Source organism: Epinephelus moara, chromosome 19 (genome assembly GCF_006386435.1).
Source record: "Epinephelus moara isolate mb chromosome 19, YSFRI_EMoa_1.0, whole genome shotgun sequence".
Taxonomy (NCBI): Eukaryota; Metazoa; Chordata; class Actinopteri; order Perciformes; family Serranidae; genus Epinephelus; species Epinephelus moara.
Window position 1 is genome coordinate 13,637,256 of NC_065524.1, and position 17,021 is coordinate 13,654,276.

Consider the following 17,021-nt stretch of genomic DNA (forward strand, 5'->3'; position numbering starts at 1 on the left):
CGGCTCATGTATCTAACACCTGTTGCTTGGCCCAATTCAACACATCTCAACTCAAGCACTTGTCTCTGGGTGTGCATGTGTTTTGGGAGACAGAAGCTTACTACTGTATGTGTAAAAATGTACACAATTTGAGCCAGCAAGAGGACTCCCAATGCATTATTGCCCTGTTCCCAAAATCCAGCTGTCGGTGGATTCAGCCCACTATAGAAAGCCACAGAGTCCAAGTAGGGAGTATACAACCCCTTTATTTGGTTTAACCAAAAATAACAGAGTCAATATTAAAAGAAAAGCAAAAAAAAGCTATAAATATTATAGACAAAAAACACTGAAATGAGAGAGTTCTTTGCTTCAAATAAACCAAGTGATGAAAAGTCTTTAATGTTTTGGTGTAGTGGAGTTTGGGGACATGATGTAAGCAACTGACAACCACCTTCAGAATCACTCAACAGTCAAAGGAGAACATGCTCTTCAAGTGGCAGCGTTGACATACATCTAAACCTGTGTCAGTTCAGAGCAGAGCTGTCACCTGTGTGTAGCACCATCATCATCATCATCATCATCATCATCATCATTATCATCATCATCATCATCATCACCATCACTTAAGCATACAGAATTGAAGATGGAAAAATCAAAGCGATGAATACATGATACCAAAATAACATTTGAGGGACCGTTCCCTGCAGGGAGTTAAATCAAACAAAAGGATGCAGAAGAAGTAAACCGAGAATGGATGCTGATAAATAAAATTTAACTCTTTGAAATAAAATGTGAATGAGACACGACTGATGAACGAGGCCAGTGGGTGAATGGGTACGTACTGTACATATATAGTGAGTGACTGCTGCATTGTTCCAGCCTGTGTAGAGCTAAGCATGGTGAGACTACAGGGAGCAGCAGCAGAAAGCACTTTCACAGACAGTGAAAAGACACACAGACATACATAAACAGAAACAGACAGACATTGCTGAGAGGTGTGTATTTACGTATATATTTAAAAAGGTGCAGTGGTGTGACGCTGTATGTGTTTAGGCGCGGTAAAGCAAGATCCTTTCAGCACAGTCCTGGCCAACCAAGCCGGCGTACTGCTGCACCTCCGTCTCGTCGCTGGATCCTTTGCGTTTGCGGGAGTAGGCTGCGTAGGGCATGACGGCCCGTCTGTATAGCACCAGAGCTCTGCCCACATCCTTCAGCACCCGAGCATCTCCTGGATCACAAACATGAGAACATAATAAGGAGCAGTGTAGACACATCGAGCACAATAAACATTGTCCTTATTTTCCCTCATTCTTATGAGTTAACCTCTGAGTGTCTTGGCGGGGATACACCATTATTCCGAGAAGCTGTTGGAGGAGCAGAAAGCATTCTTTCCCCCCACAGCACTAATTCCTCTATGCCCTAAACCTGGAGTCACGGTGCTGCGTGAGCGGGCTAGTTAGTTGGCCTTGTTTATGCGGCCTTGCTCCCTGCTGGCTTGCCAAACTCAGCATTTCATTAGGTCCTGTGTCATACACTGCCAGCTCCCATCAGACCAGTGAAAACACTGCTAATCTTAAAAGTGTGCATGTTCAGCAGCTAAGAATGGTCCTCTGGAGAGTTGAATGGAAAAATAGGGTAAAAAACAAACAAACGATGACCCTCGTTTTGACACTAAAACCGCTGCCTCCAGGAGCGAGAGGTCGAGCCAAGCTGCCCACAGCTGGCGCCAAGAGGACATGCAAGGGGTAGCACAGCAGGAAGCATCAACTGAGCCAACTCCACCCACATATACTGCACATATTGTGTAGATGCAAGTGGGTCTCAAAATCAATCGTGAACGCTAATCGTCTTCCCACTCCAGTCAGAACTGAGGAGTCCTTAATTTTCCGTCATTCACTGGAACTTTAGTAAGTATCTAATGTCAGCCTCTCCCTATAAATGACATCCTTGCTCTAGTCTCTCTAACTGTCCTCTTAAAAAGCTTTTATCTCCCTCCTTAGCTCTTAGCTAAAGCCCTCGGCTCATCTTCTCCATGCACGCTGCTGTTTCACCAATTGCAAAATGCTTTAAATTTAAAAAGGTTGCCTTGTGAAATGCACATCCCGTACACACAGTATTTCATTTAATCAGCCTGTCCTGTCTGGAGCATTCCTGGTCTGGCTCAGTTAAGAGGAAGCAGATGAAAATAAACTTCAGACCGAGACCAGCTTGCCAGGCCCATGGCGACACATCAGTCAAACAGGAGTGAGTTAGATTTGGTATTAATAGAGCTCAGGGCCTCCCACCCGCCACTACTGCTCCCCATGACAACACCCATGTGGCTCACAGCTGAGCACCCAGGTGGTACGAGTGATGCGAGTGTGCATATTTCTGCCTAATTCCTCAAATATTCGCCACAGTGCGTAGTAAATCCCACCTGATCACCTAATAAACTGGGAAAACAAGACAACAGAGAGAAAAACTGCGAAACTATGATGTAATGCCACAGACAAAGGTCTTTTCTCTGGTGCCAGATGTTAAAAGGGATCCCCAGTTTACAAAGCACTCAGAGGCACTCCGACTTAACCCTGGCTATTCGTGGGCTGGATGTGATCTGAAACTTGTTAAAAGCAATATGAGTCTGCTGTGATCAGTTAAAATGCTACAGGCATAAAGTATCATTGAAATAGACAATGACTAAATCAGGACAGCAGCACCAAGAGGACATTTTGAGCTCCCACAAATGGGACTCACAGATGAGAGAGTTCAAAAAGTCATGTGGGTTTAGGTAAGTAACTATTCATGTATCACTATGGCATCTAACATCCACACTAATACATTTTTGATTTTAAAGTATCGCTACGCTTACATCTAGTGTCCACGCTACACTGGCATATTTGAACTACTAATGTTTGATCTATGCTTGACGCACTTGTCTGGGTTGCGAGGGTCCACACAGCCAAAGTGACATCCCACCATCAAACATACCCCTTTGTGGGGGTCTTGTGTGGCTGGTTTTTGCCTGTCCATGCACATTTGACATTTTCAAACTATGAGGACAGCTGAGGGCGAAAAAATGGGGAGCCTTGCTGTACACGTGAGTTTTTGATACACTTCCTCCCTTCAGTTTAGGAGAACATTGGTTTGCTGCGAGGAGAAACCCATGTATAAATGATCCACATGTTTCCTCATCATGATTTTACATCTCCTCATGTCTGTGAGGAAAGCATGACTGAGGCTTGAAAGCTGTGCGGGTTGCCTTTTCGTCCAGATGGACAGAAACGACTATTGAAAACAGTGACACAGACACCAATGTTCGCTTTCCAATTGGGTCTTATCAGTCATGATGTGTCACGCCAAAACATTACAGCTATGCCTACATAGGTTTTGTGATTTCATCCCATTTGTGTGGGTGCTCATTTCCCATTGGCATGGCTTTCTTTTGCAATGAATGATGCTCCCAGTACCACTCTAATAAGTCGCTTTTTTTGCTTAGCAACAACTCCCAATCTGTTTTCTAACCGGCTGACACTCATGTTACTTTCACTGTTGCCCTTGGTCATCGGTCCAAGCAAGTAAATCTCCGGTCTTACGTTTCACCGTCTCCATTGTATTGTCTGTAACTAAGTAACCAACCCCACAGTCCACAATCTGCTTCCTGTTTACACCAGCACACGTATGCCCAGTATACATAATTAGGCATGTGATATGCATTTTCAGGTGTGTTAGTATGGACAGAGATATAAAATAAGTTTTTAATATAAAACTGCATCAGTGTGGATGCAGCAGACACTACCTGAAAAGCAAGCCAGAGGAAAGAAGCTGAGTATAACATAAAGCCCAGAGGCTTCTTAACTCTTTCCCCCCATCTCCATAAAGATATTTTCATATTTCAACTTTTTTATTTTCAAACTACCCTGTGGATTCATATTTTATTTATTAGCCTCATTTCCCTAATGCCCTAACCACTGTGTCTTTCCCCCTCTCTAAAAACTGCTGAGTCACATAATTGAAGAATGCTTGATATAAACTTTTAAATGAAGAAAATCAGCAGTATGTAAAGTCTCACCATGCGGGGGGAAATGGATTTTAAAAGATGTAAACATGTTATGCAACTTCCACATGACTGTAATTTCAGTCCATGAAGAATTAATGCGTCCTGATGGGATGAAAGTGAAAATGTTTAAACGTTCGATGCTTCCTTAATAACTTAAGCTGCCTTCAGCATTGTCTCTCTAGGCACTATGTGCCTCCTCATGTTCTTTATCAGTGTGACAGCCCACTTACACAACAGTTGCGCAAAGGTACACTTGTCCACTCAAATGTGTGACACTGCTCTGAAGCACCACTGTCCCCTTGTGAAGATATTAAGAAGTGAACTTTTTACAGAGTAAAATGGACAGCAGCACGCAGCTTTGAGATGGTCTATTAACCTCAACAGTAATACTGAGCAGAGGCTCTATCTCTCCCTCTTACTCAAGGCAATCCAAACATCCGCTGCTCACATAAACATCTTTCATTGCTTCTTCACTCACTCCGTCCTCCATCAATGCCCTCTCCTCCTTTTGAGTAGCTCCAGACCCTGTTCCCGTCAGGCCCACCGGACGTTCAGTGACACGCCGCTCTGAGGTCACAGCTCCTCGGGGTCAGGGGGTTCAGGGGTCGGGGGAAAGAGGAGTGGCGAGGGTCGGTCAGAGAGTGAGAGGGTCAGAGCCGAGGCTAGGGGCTTTGACACCTCGCCACGCTCCCCTCTCTCTTCCCATCCATCTCAAACTTTCAAAACACTTGCTTAACAGCGGACACTGGTCAAAGGCAGGCCATCGGGTTATGACCAGTTCCTATGACCCAATGTTGCAAATCCAAAATAGGGCTTATGTTTAAAAAGAGAAAGGCCAAAATGGTGGTGTAAAGTAGTGAATAAGAAGACTGCACTTTGACCAAAGGACCTGGGTTCAAGCCCTTGTGTTAGCACACATCCGACCAGCTGACCCTAAATCTCTGTAGCTGACCATAAATTTTGACCTCCGCAGTAAAGAAGGCAACAGGAGAATTCCCCTGAATTAAAGAGGATATTATCATTATTATTGTTATTAAAATAAGGGAAACGTTTTTCTGCATCACATATAATGCAACAAATCCGAGGAAGAAAAACTACCTCCTCCATTATAACACAAGAAAGAGAGGAGTGATATCTGTCACCTCTCCACTCTGAATGGGGAACATCAGCATGTGTCAGGCTAAGGAGCAGAGAGCCTGCTGAAGAGCAGGGCAAAGTGGCTCTGACATTAAGACAAGATATTAAAGTGTGTACTGTAAAAGCTAACATGGTCCCCCCACTTAATGTTTTGGCCTCATTTTGCTCAGTTACTGTAGATCTCAAAGGATAGAAGAGAATATTCTATTTCAACATTTTAGATATTTTACTAAATGCAACATACTGCAGTGTGTGTATGTAGTATGTAATTTTGTGCGTCTGGTTTGGCGCCTGCTGAACGCACTCCCAGTCCAGGGGGTGACTACTTGTGTCACACATTTTTGCAAGTGTTTATCCTGCTGAGCGGGCAATGCCCCTACTTCTTTCTCTGTCGAGCAAACACGAGATTATGAGTGTGTGAGATATAATACATATGTGCTGTGCTGAGTGTGTGTGTGTCTATGTGTGTGTGTACACACTGTATGTGCATTTGTTAGAGGCCACAACGAGGCCCTTGGGCTCTCGATGTGTCAGCAACAGGCATGTAATCAATGTGAGCCTGCTTCGGACAGAATTGTGTAAACTTTAGATTAGCTGTCTTTACACACCTCATTAAGACAGCTCTGTAACCCGGTCACCCTTACGATCTGAACGCACGCCCAGCACCCCAATTTTCATTCACCCCTGGGTGAGGCTTGGAGTTCAAGGGCCTTACAAGCGTGAGTTGGAATTAATGTGGACTTTGCTGGCAGTTTTGATGAAACTGAAATCTTAAACGTCATTTTATTCAAAGTTGTTTTTATCTTTTTGACTGTACAGATCCAGAACCTTTGTTCTGTATTACAAGCTTTACTATCCCTCTGTATATGGACATGACTGGAGATTGTACTGTCAGTAATAGTAATTGTTGGGGATTCTACTTGATTTGAGAGTTAACCACTAGCACTCCGATAGGGATGAGTGAATGGACAAATATATCGGCTATCAGCTATTGGCTGAGCACATCACTGTTATTGGGTTACATTTACATGTTGCTAATTTAACGATCTGCCTCAGAAAAAATTAGTGAGAGTCGCTGCTCAGCGGGCAGAGGGAGACAGCGGGGAAAAACTGTGTGTAAAGCCAGCATATTGTCACATCTAACTCGGTGCATAAATGATTTATTTCAACCAAACCAGAGTTAGTGATTGTTGAAACAGTGGAAAGACTAACTAAGATGGTTTTGGTTTGTTTAATTTTGTTTTTGTCTGTCTGTCATCTGAGTGAGTTAGAGTAAAAAAGCTAAGAGAGCTTGTGGAATAAAGCAAACTTGCACTTACACACACTTACACACACTTACACACACTTACACACACACGCCTGAGCAAAAATATTGGCAATAACAGGTTGTTGGGCTGACTGTGGCAAAATGGGAACATTTTAACATATCACCCATTCCTACTCTCCAAGGCAATTAAAATATGAAAATAAGACAAGTAACATGCCTTGAGTCAACTACTTGCAGATTTTAAGGAGAATTTTCTTCACATGCTGATCAATACTATTAAGAGTATAACATTTTTTAACTTGTTTTACAAACACTTTGAACAGTTTTGGCTGTATTTAAATGTAACCCTAATCCAGGGTCTACCAGGCTTTTCAACATGTGTCTCACCGTAAAACATTTGATTTATGTACCAAAAACTCAAATTGCAGGAACGATATTTGACAACCAGCAGGTGGTTGATATTAGTCAAGAGTCAGCAAACAAAACAGCGTGCACTCTTATTTCATGGAAGCATGGTGAACAAACAGGCCAGAGTACAACATGTCATTGCCACAACACACCAAAATAAAACTTACTTCCTAAACCATACATAGGAGATTTCCACACTATTACAAGCCATCAGGACTTCCCCAGGATCCAAAAAACAGATGCAACATGTCTTTATGTCAGCCACAAACAAGCCACACGTTGGTAAACTGCCCATTAGGACTGGGCCACAAGCCTGTGCCATGCTGCTAACCTAACGATGACACTGCAGGCCGACCGGTGACTGGCTGACCACTGGGTGTTTTTCTAGAGAAGACAGAAACCTTCACACAACCACTAGAGCCTCGCACCACATAGTTGGCAACAGACCTGAGAGCTAACCATCCAGACAGCTAGCACTGAAATGTGATGACACTGCGTTTGGACAGCTAGGCCTGAAATAATGTCCGGACCCGTCCAAGATCAACAGTCCACGCAGGAATGGAGGCACCGCAAGAGCCACAGACACACAAACACACTCTGGCCACAGTGAGAACGGCTACCTCTGAAACTGCCACTTTGTCCTCAGTAATTTGTGCCTACTTAGGGATTAGTGGTTACGATTGACAAGAAAAGGTCCGACCTACCACTGGCTAAGCTGTTAATGGCACCGCTGTAAATGACCAGCCTACTAATGGTCTTTTAAATGCCCTATTTCTCAAGGGTGTGGTGCTTTCATCAGCACTTGAGTCAACAAGAAAGGCTAGCCAGGAAATAAAAAAGTAGGATCCTTATTTCTTTAAAACAAGTGTGACGATTTTGATTCTTAAATAAAGAACAAAGGAAAGGGCATCTGCGCAACAGAACATTTTTTTCTCTTGAAAGTTATCATTTGTGCTGGTTTTTACCTCTGCAAGTCCAAGAATGACCTCACTACAACACACTTGTAAGCTGTCTCTCCACATTCACATATCCTTCTTTCCTCTTCCACCTTCCTGTCAATCTGTCTCTAATTTTATTGCACTTCTCTCTCTTCTAGTGCCAGCATACAACTACCAGCCTCCCTCCTTTTCTCTTCCCATCTCTATAAAATCATTTTTTATCACATCCCCCTCCTCCACCCACCATCTATTGTTCTATTACTCCCTCTCTTACCCTTCATCTATCAGTCCCAGTCTACTTGACAATCAAATTCTTGTCCTCTCACATCTCCTTTTACTGTCCATCAGTGGCTTTTTCCGGTTTGGTGCCTGTTCGGTGATGCAGATCAATGGGGAAGAGTAAACAGGGGATGGCTGGCCCTTGTACACTCAACCACTTTGGTTACAGGCACTTGCAATATCCACAGTATGTGTATGTATGTGTACATGTTTAGACCCACCCAGTATCCGTACAGTAAACCTTATTTCGTCAGTCTGAATGAAGTGAGAGTGGTTTTGCTTAACATACAGAGCCATATGATGCAAACAGTTTTAGTTTGGTTTATGTGTGAGCTGCAAGAATTTTACTGCATATTCACATAAAACCACCTAAAGCACAAACATGCAGAATCGACACAGGAGAGATTTCAGAAATAAGAAAATGTATCGGGCTCTCTGGCTATGCACCTATGCAGAAAACCATTCAAAACTCTCCTTTCAAACTCACTTACACTCTATTAAACACTCTCCCTGGCCCCCACCTCTCAGTCCGCCAGTCCAGGCCATGGGCGTCTGCCAGTCTACCTTCTGCATGTGGTTTATTATTGCTAATATCACTATTCATCTAATGGTAACATGGTCCTTTCATAACGACAGCACTGGCTCTGTTCAGACCATGCTGAAGGATCATAGGGAGTGAAGACTGTGTGATCTGTTTACCCTTGTTCAGTGGTTGCGTGCTGCCTTGGAGCGAGCCCGCAGTTTTCAATACACCATCACAGTGAAACCAGATCAGATGTTAACACAAGGTTCATGGGTTCATCCAGAACAGTGTGTTCGAAGTACTGGAGGATCCAAGACCAAGCTCACAGTGGCAAGTCAGTATGTTAGAAAGATGCTGTTTTCTCCAGTTGCAGACATTGAATGAATCATGTTAACAGTGTTGCGTAGTTGTACCTGCGTCAGGATCCTGGTTCAAACGAGCATAGCGGGAGTTGTCCAGGCGGGGTACGCATTGCTCTATTGGGACCCAGGCATAGGTTTCTGGGCACAGGAGGTCTGAAGGCCGGTACTGCCCCTGGAGAACGAAAAACAGATAGAGAGAGAGGGTGTTATACCACCAAAACTGACACGACACGCCACATGGTTTGTTACACATAAGCATTTGAGAGGCCGTCATTGGAAACTGTTGGGAAAAGAGTAGACACTATCAAAAAATACTTCGCAGGTGATTAGATGAACCATCTGTCTACCGCCTGCTCTTCTTGCATTGAGAAAAGCCTTTGGTGTCGTTCTTTGCTTTTCTTCCTATGAAATCTCAAGTACTGACAAAACTGATGCTATTGCATCTACGCTTAACTCTTTAGGAGCCACCATTTTTGTTTTGAACAAACAAGTTGCCTTTCCGTTTTGTCACACACCTAAACCACGCCTGTAGCTGTCAGTAGCTCCTCACAGGACGCTTGGTTGGTCCAAACCACTGGTAGTTCAGACACAAACAAATTACTTAAAGCCTGGCTGGATGAATTTTCGGTTGATCTTATGATATTGCAAAAATCTAGATTTTGTACAAGATAATACGCCTCCTGCTCAACCAATTTCTTATCATTTACCATAAAACTTCAAAAAGTAGCCCAGGCTATTATTTGCTTAAATCACTGAACTCAGCAGGCCTCTATATGGGACAGGCCTATAATTCCTTTCACACAAAACTATTGCGCAACAAAGATGGAAAATACAATTACATTTTTTTACTTGAACCAGTATGAAAATTTGTTGTAAAAAAAATAAGACACACCCCTACTTTATCCAGTTCAAACAATATTGATAACTTAGGTTAATTTTTATGAAAAACCCTTTTGATTCTTTTCATTGGTGGACCATTACAGACTAAAAGGAATATAAATAACTCACTGAGTAATCGAGGAATGGACACATATTCTAACTTTATGACAGCTTCAGAGGTAGGGAGTCAACACTAAACCGAGCTAACATTTAAACATTCATATTTGTATGTGTGATCTAAGCAGCTAACTAACGTTAGCTCAAGTGGGTAGCCAACAATCCGCTTTTATACATCCAAAGAACTTCTATAAATTTGAACTGCTTCGCAAACAGACCAGGCTTCTATTTGAGACAGGCCTTTATTTTTCAAAATGTGTAGCCACACCAGGCTAGTAAAAGAGACCGGCCGTTTAATTGGGAGTAGGCTTTTAATTCAAGTTTACGGTATTTAATCAAGAGAAAATGTCTACAATCTTATAAATTCTATTTCTTTCTTGTATTGCCATAAACTCAATACTGTTTGTCTGACACAATGAGCGATTTTAATGAATAATCTTGTATTTTAAGTATATTAACAATTTTCTGACATTTTATACATTAATTAATCTACAAACACTATTGAGAGATGAACTGATGATAAAATATTATCTGTTGTAGACCTAGTAGCACCATTTTCACACTACACTGGTGACTCTTCCAGGTTAAAGGTTTGACAAGTTGTAAACTGACCTAAGGGTCAGGATGAGGGTTGAGACCCGGATCAAGCTCCGCTCTGTTAAAGTTCTTTGTTTAAGTCATGCTTCTCTGTGTCAGGAGTGTTATGTTGTCTGCGATGCTGAGCAGGAAATGTAAACACACCAGCGTATTGTAATGTGTGCTTGTGAAATGGGTACAAGTCTGTATTTGACCTAACATTTTGGATGGAAAGTAAACCAAGCTGAACGAAAACAGCTGCGGGGCAAAGAAAAAAAAACGAGTGAGAGGTTGAATGAACAGAAAAGAGACTCCATTATCAGAGACCTGTGTTCTATCACACGGCACCAAACAAACACAAACTGCCGAGATAGCTCTGTAAACAAGGAGGCGCCTGCAACGAGCCCTGCTGCGCCATCTCATCACACACATAATAATATTTATCGTTTCTGAGATGTTAAACTGTAGGACAAAGACTCCAAAATTTCTTCAGCACCCTTTTTGTACACAACAGAGGTCAAAAAGTGCTGGACGATTAAACTCAGAACAAAAAGAGAAAAAAAAGAAAAAACACAAATGTCATTATGAACTCAAACTAAGCAAGACAAAGGAAATACCATCTCTGGCGCTCTGACCACGACCCATCTGTCAGTGGGCCTATATGGAAAATATGCTGCCTGTTTTTACATGCGGGGTAGGATGCCATGAGAATGAACTATGCTGCTTTACAGCTCTGACAAATGAAAAACAGAAGAATTTGGGGGATACACTCACAGTCAGGCTTTCCCCTCATCTGTAGCCACCCTTTCGCTCTGCGCCACAATTAAGTGAAGGGGTTCAGGAGGAAGGCCAGAAAGTATCATTAAATTCATACAGTCATACAGATCTAAACTAAGGTGCAGGCTACAAGAGGGAGAAGGCAGTCCAGAGTGAAGCAAAAGACATGCTTTAAGTGCTTCTGCTAAAAGATGGATGGTGGTGGAATGCTGTGCATCTGTAGCTGCAATGGACACACACATTGATCGGATGCTCTCCATGTCCCAACAACCTAAAGCCTTCTACAACTGTCAGCGCAGTCAGCTTGACACTCTCACACTCTGCCTCACCTCTATAGAGTCCTTCAACACTACCTCTTAAAGGCAGAGCACACACACCTGCCCAGCAGTAGAGACCAGAGGTGGGACCAAGCCATTGTTTTGCAAGTCCCAAGTAAGTCTCAAGTCTTTGTACTCAAGTCCAAAGTCAAACTCGAAACTAAACTTTATGTTTTGAGGCCTAAACAAGTCAGAATGTACTCTTCACCAAATGCAATGCTATTTTAACAAGTAATTTATTAAGTTTACAAAAATCATGAACACTTTTTAAAGTTTGTAGTTATTTGTTAAAACAAGTTTGTTGGAAGTTGTTGAACTCATTTTTTTGTTGACCACCACATAGTTTTTGTACGCACATGAAATTATCTTTGGTATCACTTTTGCCCAACTGCCACTCAGTAACGAAACGTTCATTCTTCGAGGTTTCTCCTGCAGCTTGACCAGATGCTGACAGATTATTATTATTAAGATTATTTTTTGGGCTTTTTGCCTTTAATGAACAGGACAGAGTGAAATGGGGTGAGAGATAGAGAGTGGGGGTTGACATGCAGCAAAGGGTTACAAGCCGAAGTCGAACCTGCGACCGCTGCAGCGAGGAATCAGCTCTATACATGGGGCGCCAGCACTATCCACTACGCTACCGACGCCCCGACAGATTGGTTTTGACAAAGTGGTTCTGGGATATTAAGTGTCCACTTGCTGCAAATGAATAACGTTTGTTACTCAGGAAAATAACAGGAAATGAATTGATTTGTGGCACACTCTTAAAAACATACGTTTTAGTCTTTGGGCTTGGGTGAAAGTATCCAGTATTTTCATTTTAAGCGGCCCAAGTCCAAGTGAAATCACGAGTCATTGGTGTTGAGTTTCAAGTCTTTTATGATTTTGTCAAGTGGAGTCTCTGAATGTGTGACCCAAGTCGGACTCAAGTCCAAGTCATGTGACTCAACCTGTGTTTCCGGTAGAGACACAGTGAGATGCACATACTTCCCACTTTAAGTCTCTGCACCCTGACACTGCACCTCAACTCAACCTACAGTGCAGAAATAGAGGTGTGAATAGAGTAGCCAGCCCTTAAATGGAAAGAGTGAGAAAGACAAAGAATAAAACAGGACACATCTTTAGGTAAGCTACTATTGTGTGGTTGCATGGGCATTTGTTGTTTCTGAAAGCATCTGTTTTGTGTCTACAGTCCAAAATGATATATCCAACATGACAGACAGTCTGGTCATGGCACAGACACAATTTCTGAATTCTACCCTTGAAAAGAAAAAAGGATGATGAGAAGGACGGAGGAGTGTGAGAGGACACAGCTATTTGTGGTCTGGACAGAGGAGAGAGAAAAGAAAAAAGAAGAGGGGGAAGAAAAGCTTGGTTTGCCACAACCTATCTGTCAGCTTCTTTTCTTTAATGGACTGAAAGTGAAGACTGAGCTCACCGCTGACTTTCTTTATCTTCCCTCTTATATTTTCCTTCCCCAGGTCGGGCTTGAAGGCCCTGTAATTCACAGTCACCCCTGCAGCTTCTTTTGGCTCTGCTTCAGACCCGCGTTTTCTGCTTTTGCGTCAGCTTGCTCACAATATCCATCTTTTTATCTAACAGTTACTTAGAGCAGCAGAGAATGCAGTAATTGTATCCTGAAACTTAGATCCTAAAGAGAGAAGATTGATGTGCAAAGTGTAACAGCCAAGCTAATAGCTGGGAGGGAAATTGCCTATTTCTACAAATCTATCTATCCTGAGTGGCTGTTAGCTCAGCAAGTGGTGTGAGGAGGCCACAAGAGGTGATAGTGACTACATTTGAATTGCCAGAAAACCATGTGATGAGGTTCTTTTGTGTTTGCATACGTGTGTTTTTGAATGTGTCCACTCAACTGCGTTGGAGGGCTACCCGACAGATAAACCAGGATGAGGCTTTCCAGACGAAGAACATCTTTTTGGTCTGGTCCTCCTCTCTTTAGTGGCTCTATTCCTCCCTTTCTAAATGCTCAGAGCCTCCCCTCACAAACCAATCCATCACCATCCCTCCATCCTTCCCTCCTGTCTGTGCTTGCATGTTGAGACGGACACAGAGGTGATGCTGATGAATGACAACCTCTGAAAGGCTCGTTTAGAGGGACGGAAAGCAAGACGGAGGATGAAAAAACAAGTGGAGAGAGAAGGAAACATGTACAAACTTCAGCGGATAGACTTGGCTGCCGTCAGAGGTGTGAGAAACGACAGGGAGATAGGACGAAGACGGGGAGGGACGAGAGAAAATTAGGTGCAGATGGGTAACGGGATGGTATTTAACATCACTGAGACATGGACTGAGGCGAGCTGATGGAAGTGATAGGAGCAGTCTGAGTGCCAGGATGGAGGGGCCCAGCACTGAGAGAGGATGTTGGAAGTCAGGGATGAAGAGGGAGGGCTTGGAAAGAGACAGAAATGGGAGGAAGAGCTAAGTAGACAGAGGGTAAGCTGGCGACGAGAGAAAAAACAGATGGATCAGGGAAATAAAGAGCTGCATTCAATAGAAGCCACATAAAACAAAATGGAAACTGTACATCTACAAGTAAGAGAATGAACTCAGTCATCCAAATCTGTTTCTTGCAGTGTGCTTGTTAATTAATGTGCAGAGGTCACTGTTTATAGGAAAGCAATCTTCTACAGTGCCAGTTTCCCAATGAACTGAACTTTAACAAGACAGAAGGGAAAATTACTCAACCTCATTTGAATAACAAGCTTCCCTAGAGTAAACAATTACATACCCTCAATCATCACAAGCAAATAAACATATCTATGCACGGCTTGACATGCAGTTACACAATACTTTGCCGGTCTATTATCACACTGAGCTGCTCGGTGACACAGCATCACTCAATCTTTTCAGGACGCACAGACTTTACACACACACAGATAGCAGGGGCCCTGCTGTCAGAATGAACTTTATTACCAACTCAACCGCTCAAACGCATAACTGTCACCTTGTTCCTCTCCTTTATCGTGCACCCTTCCCACCCATTTCTGTCTTGTTTCTCACACACCTCAAGATAGGGAGCGATGCCCCAGGCCCGTACCTGTGACTTATATGAAAAGCGATTAATCAGACACATAAATGGAGAGCTTCACTGCAGCCAAGGAATCCTCGTGAAAACCTACACCGCTTTTGCCTTCTGCTTCTTTTTATTTCTCCTCGCCCGAGTATGAGTTTGGTATGTGTAGAGCTGAGACAGCTTTCATCAACTGAGAGATCATCAGCCACTAGGGTTTTCCATATCCCCGGGAGTCCAAAATGGCACACAGGAAAATACACCAATTCATATCAAATTCTGACTAAGCTTTTCTCCAGTTAATTATTTTATTATTAATATTATGCTATGGTAAAAATGTGTGTCAGTCTTTATCAGAAGATATTATCTTGATAGGAATTCATGTGTTTTATTCTTCTGGCAGCAACAAAATGGGTTTGTGTGGAACAAACAGAAAAAGAGCTCTGTCGTTACGTTTGAGTAACAATAGTCAGCAGTCATTTAAAGGTATAATATGCAGGATTTTCCTAAAAACAATGTGTAAACTAATACAAAAGTAATTCCTCTTAATCATCGCTTATGACTCACTAGAAGTATGTGGTGGTGTATTTATCCGCAGAGACTCCTCTGATTGTATTTTCCTCTTTTTTTACTGTGTTATGCTTACAGCACACAGGTGAGGTGGGGACCTTATAAAAAAGGTAGCGACCAGGTGCCAGATCATAAGCAGCATGCATCCAAAAAGAAGATACAAAAACTGCAGACAGAGCACTGAAAAAATGAAAAAATAGGGACGTGAAACGCCAAGCAGAGAAAACTGGGGTTGGCTTTCGCTTTCACTTTCGGTGGTGATACTGTTTACAAACAATAGCTTCACACAATTCCTGCATAGTATACCTTTAATGCCAAATATTTGTCTGGTTTTGGCTTCTTAAATGTGGGGATTTGCTGCCTTTCAGTTTTAAAGCATTAAAAAGTGGATAAGGGAAAAGTGTACTTGGGCTTTGGGAAATTCTGTTGAGCATTTTTTACTATATTCTGACATTACATAGATCAAACAATTCATTATTAATATGATTGCAAAAACAGAAAATGTTTGAGGAGCTATGGCCAGTAAAATAAGTATCACTTTACATCACTGACTTCATGTCTTATCATTATTCTTACCCTTTGTTCTCATGTTCCTTTAGTGTTTTCCCTGCTTTCTTTTACTTCTATGACAGTGTCTACCAATATCATAAAGTGCACCGATATGCTAATATGAAGAAGATCTCAGATACTGTCACAACTTGCATTAGAAGAATTTTTGAGGATGAGATCATCATTGCTTTGCAGTCGACACAGCAGCGTCATGGTTCAAAGTGATCCTCTTTCAGGCTTGATGAAGGAAAGTCAAGAAGACATTAGGTGGACTTGGTGTCCCAGTAGGAGGGTTTCCCTGCCTCCATGTGCATTACTTTACACCCACATCTGCTGCTGATTTCCTGCTCATATCTTCAGTTCACCCTCCCTACCCCTACCTGAGGTGTCCCTTTATATGAGTGTGTGTGCACAAGTCAGGCACTGTGCAGAATGTCTGCATGTAGCCTCAATGAGACTATTCTTGTTAACAGTATCAGAGCAGCTAAGATCTCTGCAGGAGAGAGAGCATTAAGTTATACAGTAATCTGCTGGTCAACTGAACACCTACTTCAGTATGAGACAGAGCGGCTCCGAGTGTGCAACATTAGGCTGGCCGCAGCATAGATGAGGTCACTAATGTTAGACCTGCTGGCAAAAGATATCCAAAAATAACATGCAATACAAAAAGGAGCCTGTTTTATAATACAGGAGGCTGAACACCAATAGTGAATGGGATATTATGTCAGGATTAACCATTTCTCAAGCGCTCTCACCAGAACATGGACATTTGACCCAAACAGACAAATACGGTCACCGTGTCACATTTGTGGTCTCCTTGCAGTGCATTATCCAGCTGGTTGTCACTCAGGACAAGCCTGAACTCAGAGGGTATACAAAGACGCCTAGTGTGACCCAGAGCCAAGCAGACCTAACCTAGGACGGCCCAGGCCAGCACTCTGACCCGGGGTCACATTCAGCCAATCTTGCTCAAAAAACAATAAACACAGGCCCTGATCCCTACATCCGTACTCTCTCTAAAACATACAGCTCTCACAATACACCTCCTCTACCGCCCTGAGACTGTGGAAACCCACACATTCTGCCCAGATGAGGGGGCACAGTCGGGGGGCCTCTATCTGTTGATGGACACATATAAACAGCACACCTCACACAAACACACACGCAGCTAGACAAATAACACAAAAAACGAAGCAGGCTGGACAGAGGGACAGCGTCAATGAAAGACATGTCCAAACAAGCCGTGTCTCAGATAGTGGTCCACGGAGACTTTCAC

At 42.8% G+C, this 17,021-nt stretch overlaps 1 protein-coding gene across 3 annotated transcripts in view; it reads right to left on the reverse strand.

Annotated features, from left to right (window-relative positions):
- Nucleotides 1-225: 225 nt before the first annotated feature.
- The window catches only part of LOC126406327 (arginyl-tRNA--protein transferase 1), a 69,324-nt gene continuing 52,528 nt past the window's right edge, over nt 226-17,021 (reverse strand). For all 3 annotated transcript variants that reach the window (XM_050070534.1, XM_050070532.1, XM_050070535.1), the window contains exons 11-12: nt 8,981-9,101; nt 226-1,207 (exon numbers count right to left, since the gene is read on the reverse strand). In XM_050070534.1, the coding sequence (XP_049926491.1) occupies nt 1,029-1,207; nt 8,981-9,101 (300 nt within the window). In that variant the 3' untranslated portion in view covers nt 226-1,028. The remainder of the gene's footprint in view (nt 1,208-8,980; nt 9,102-17,021) is intronic.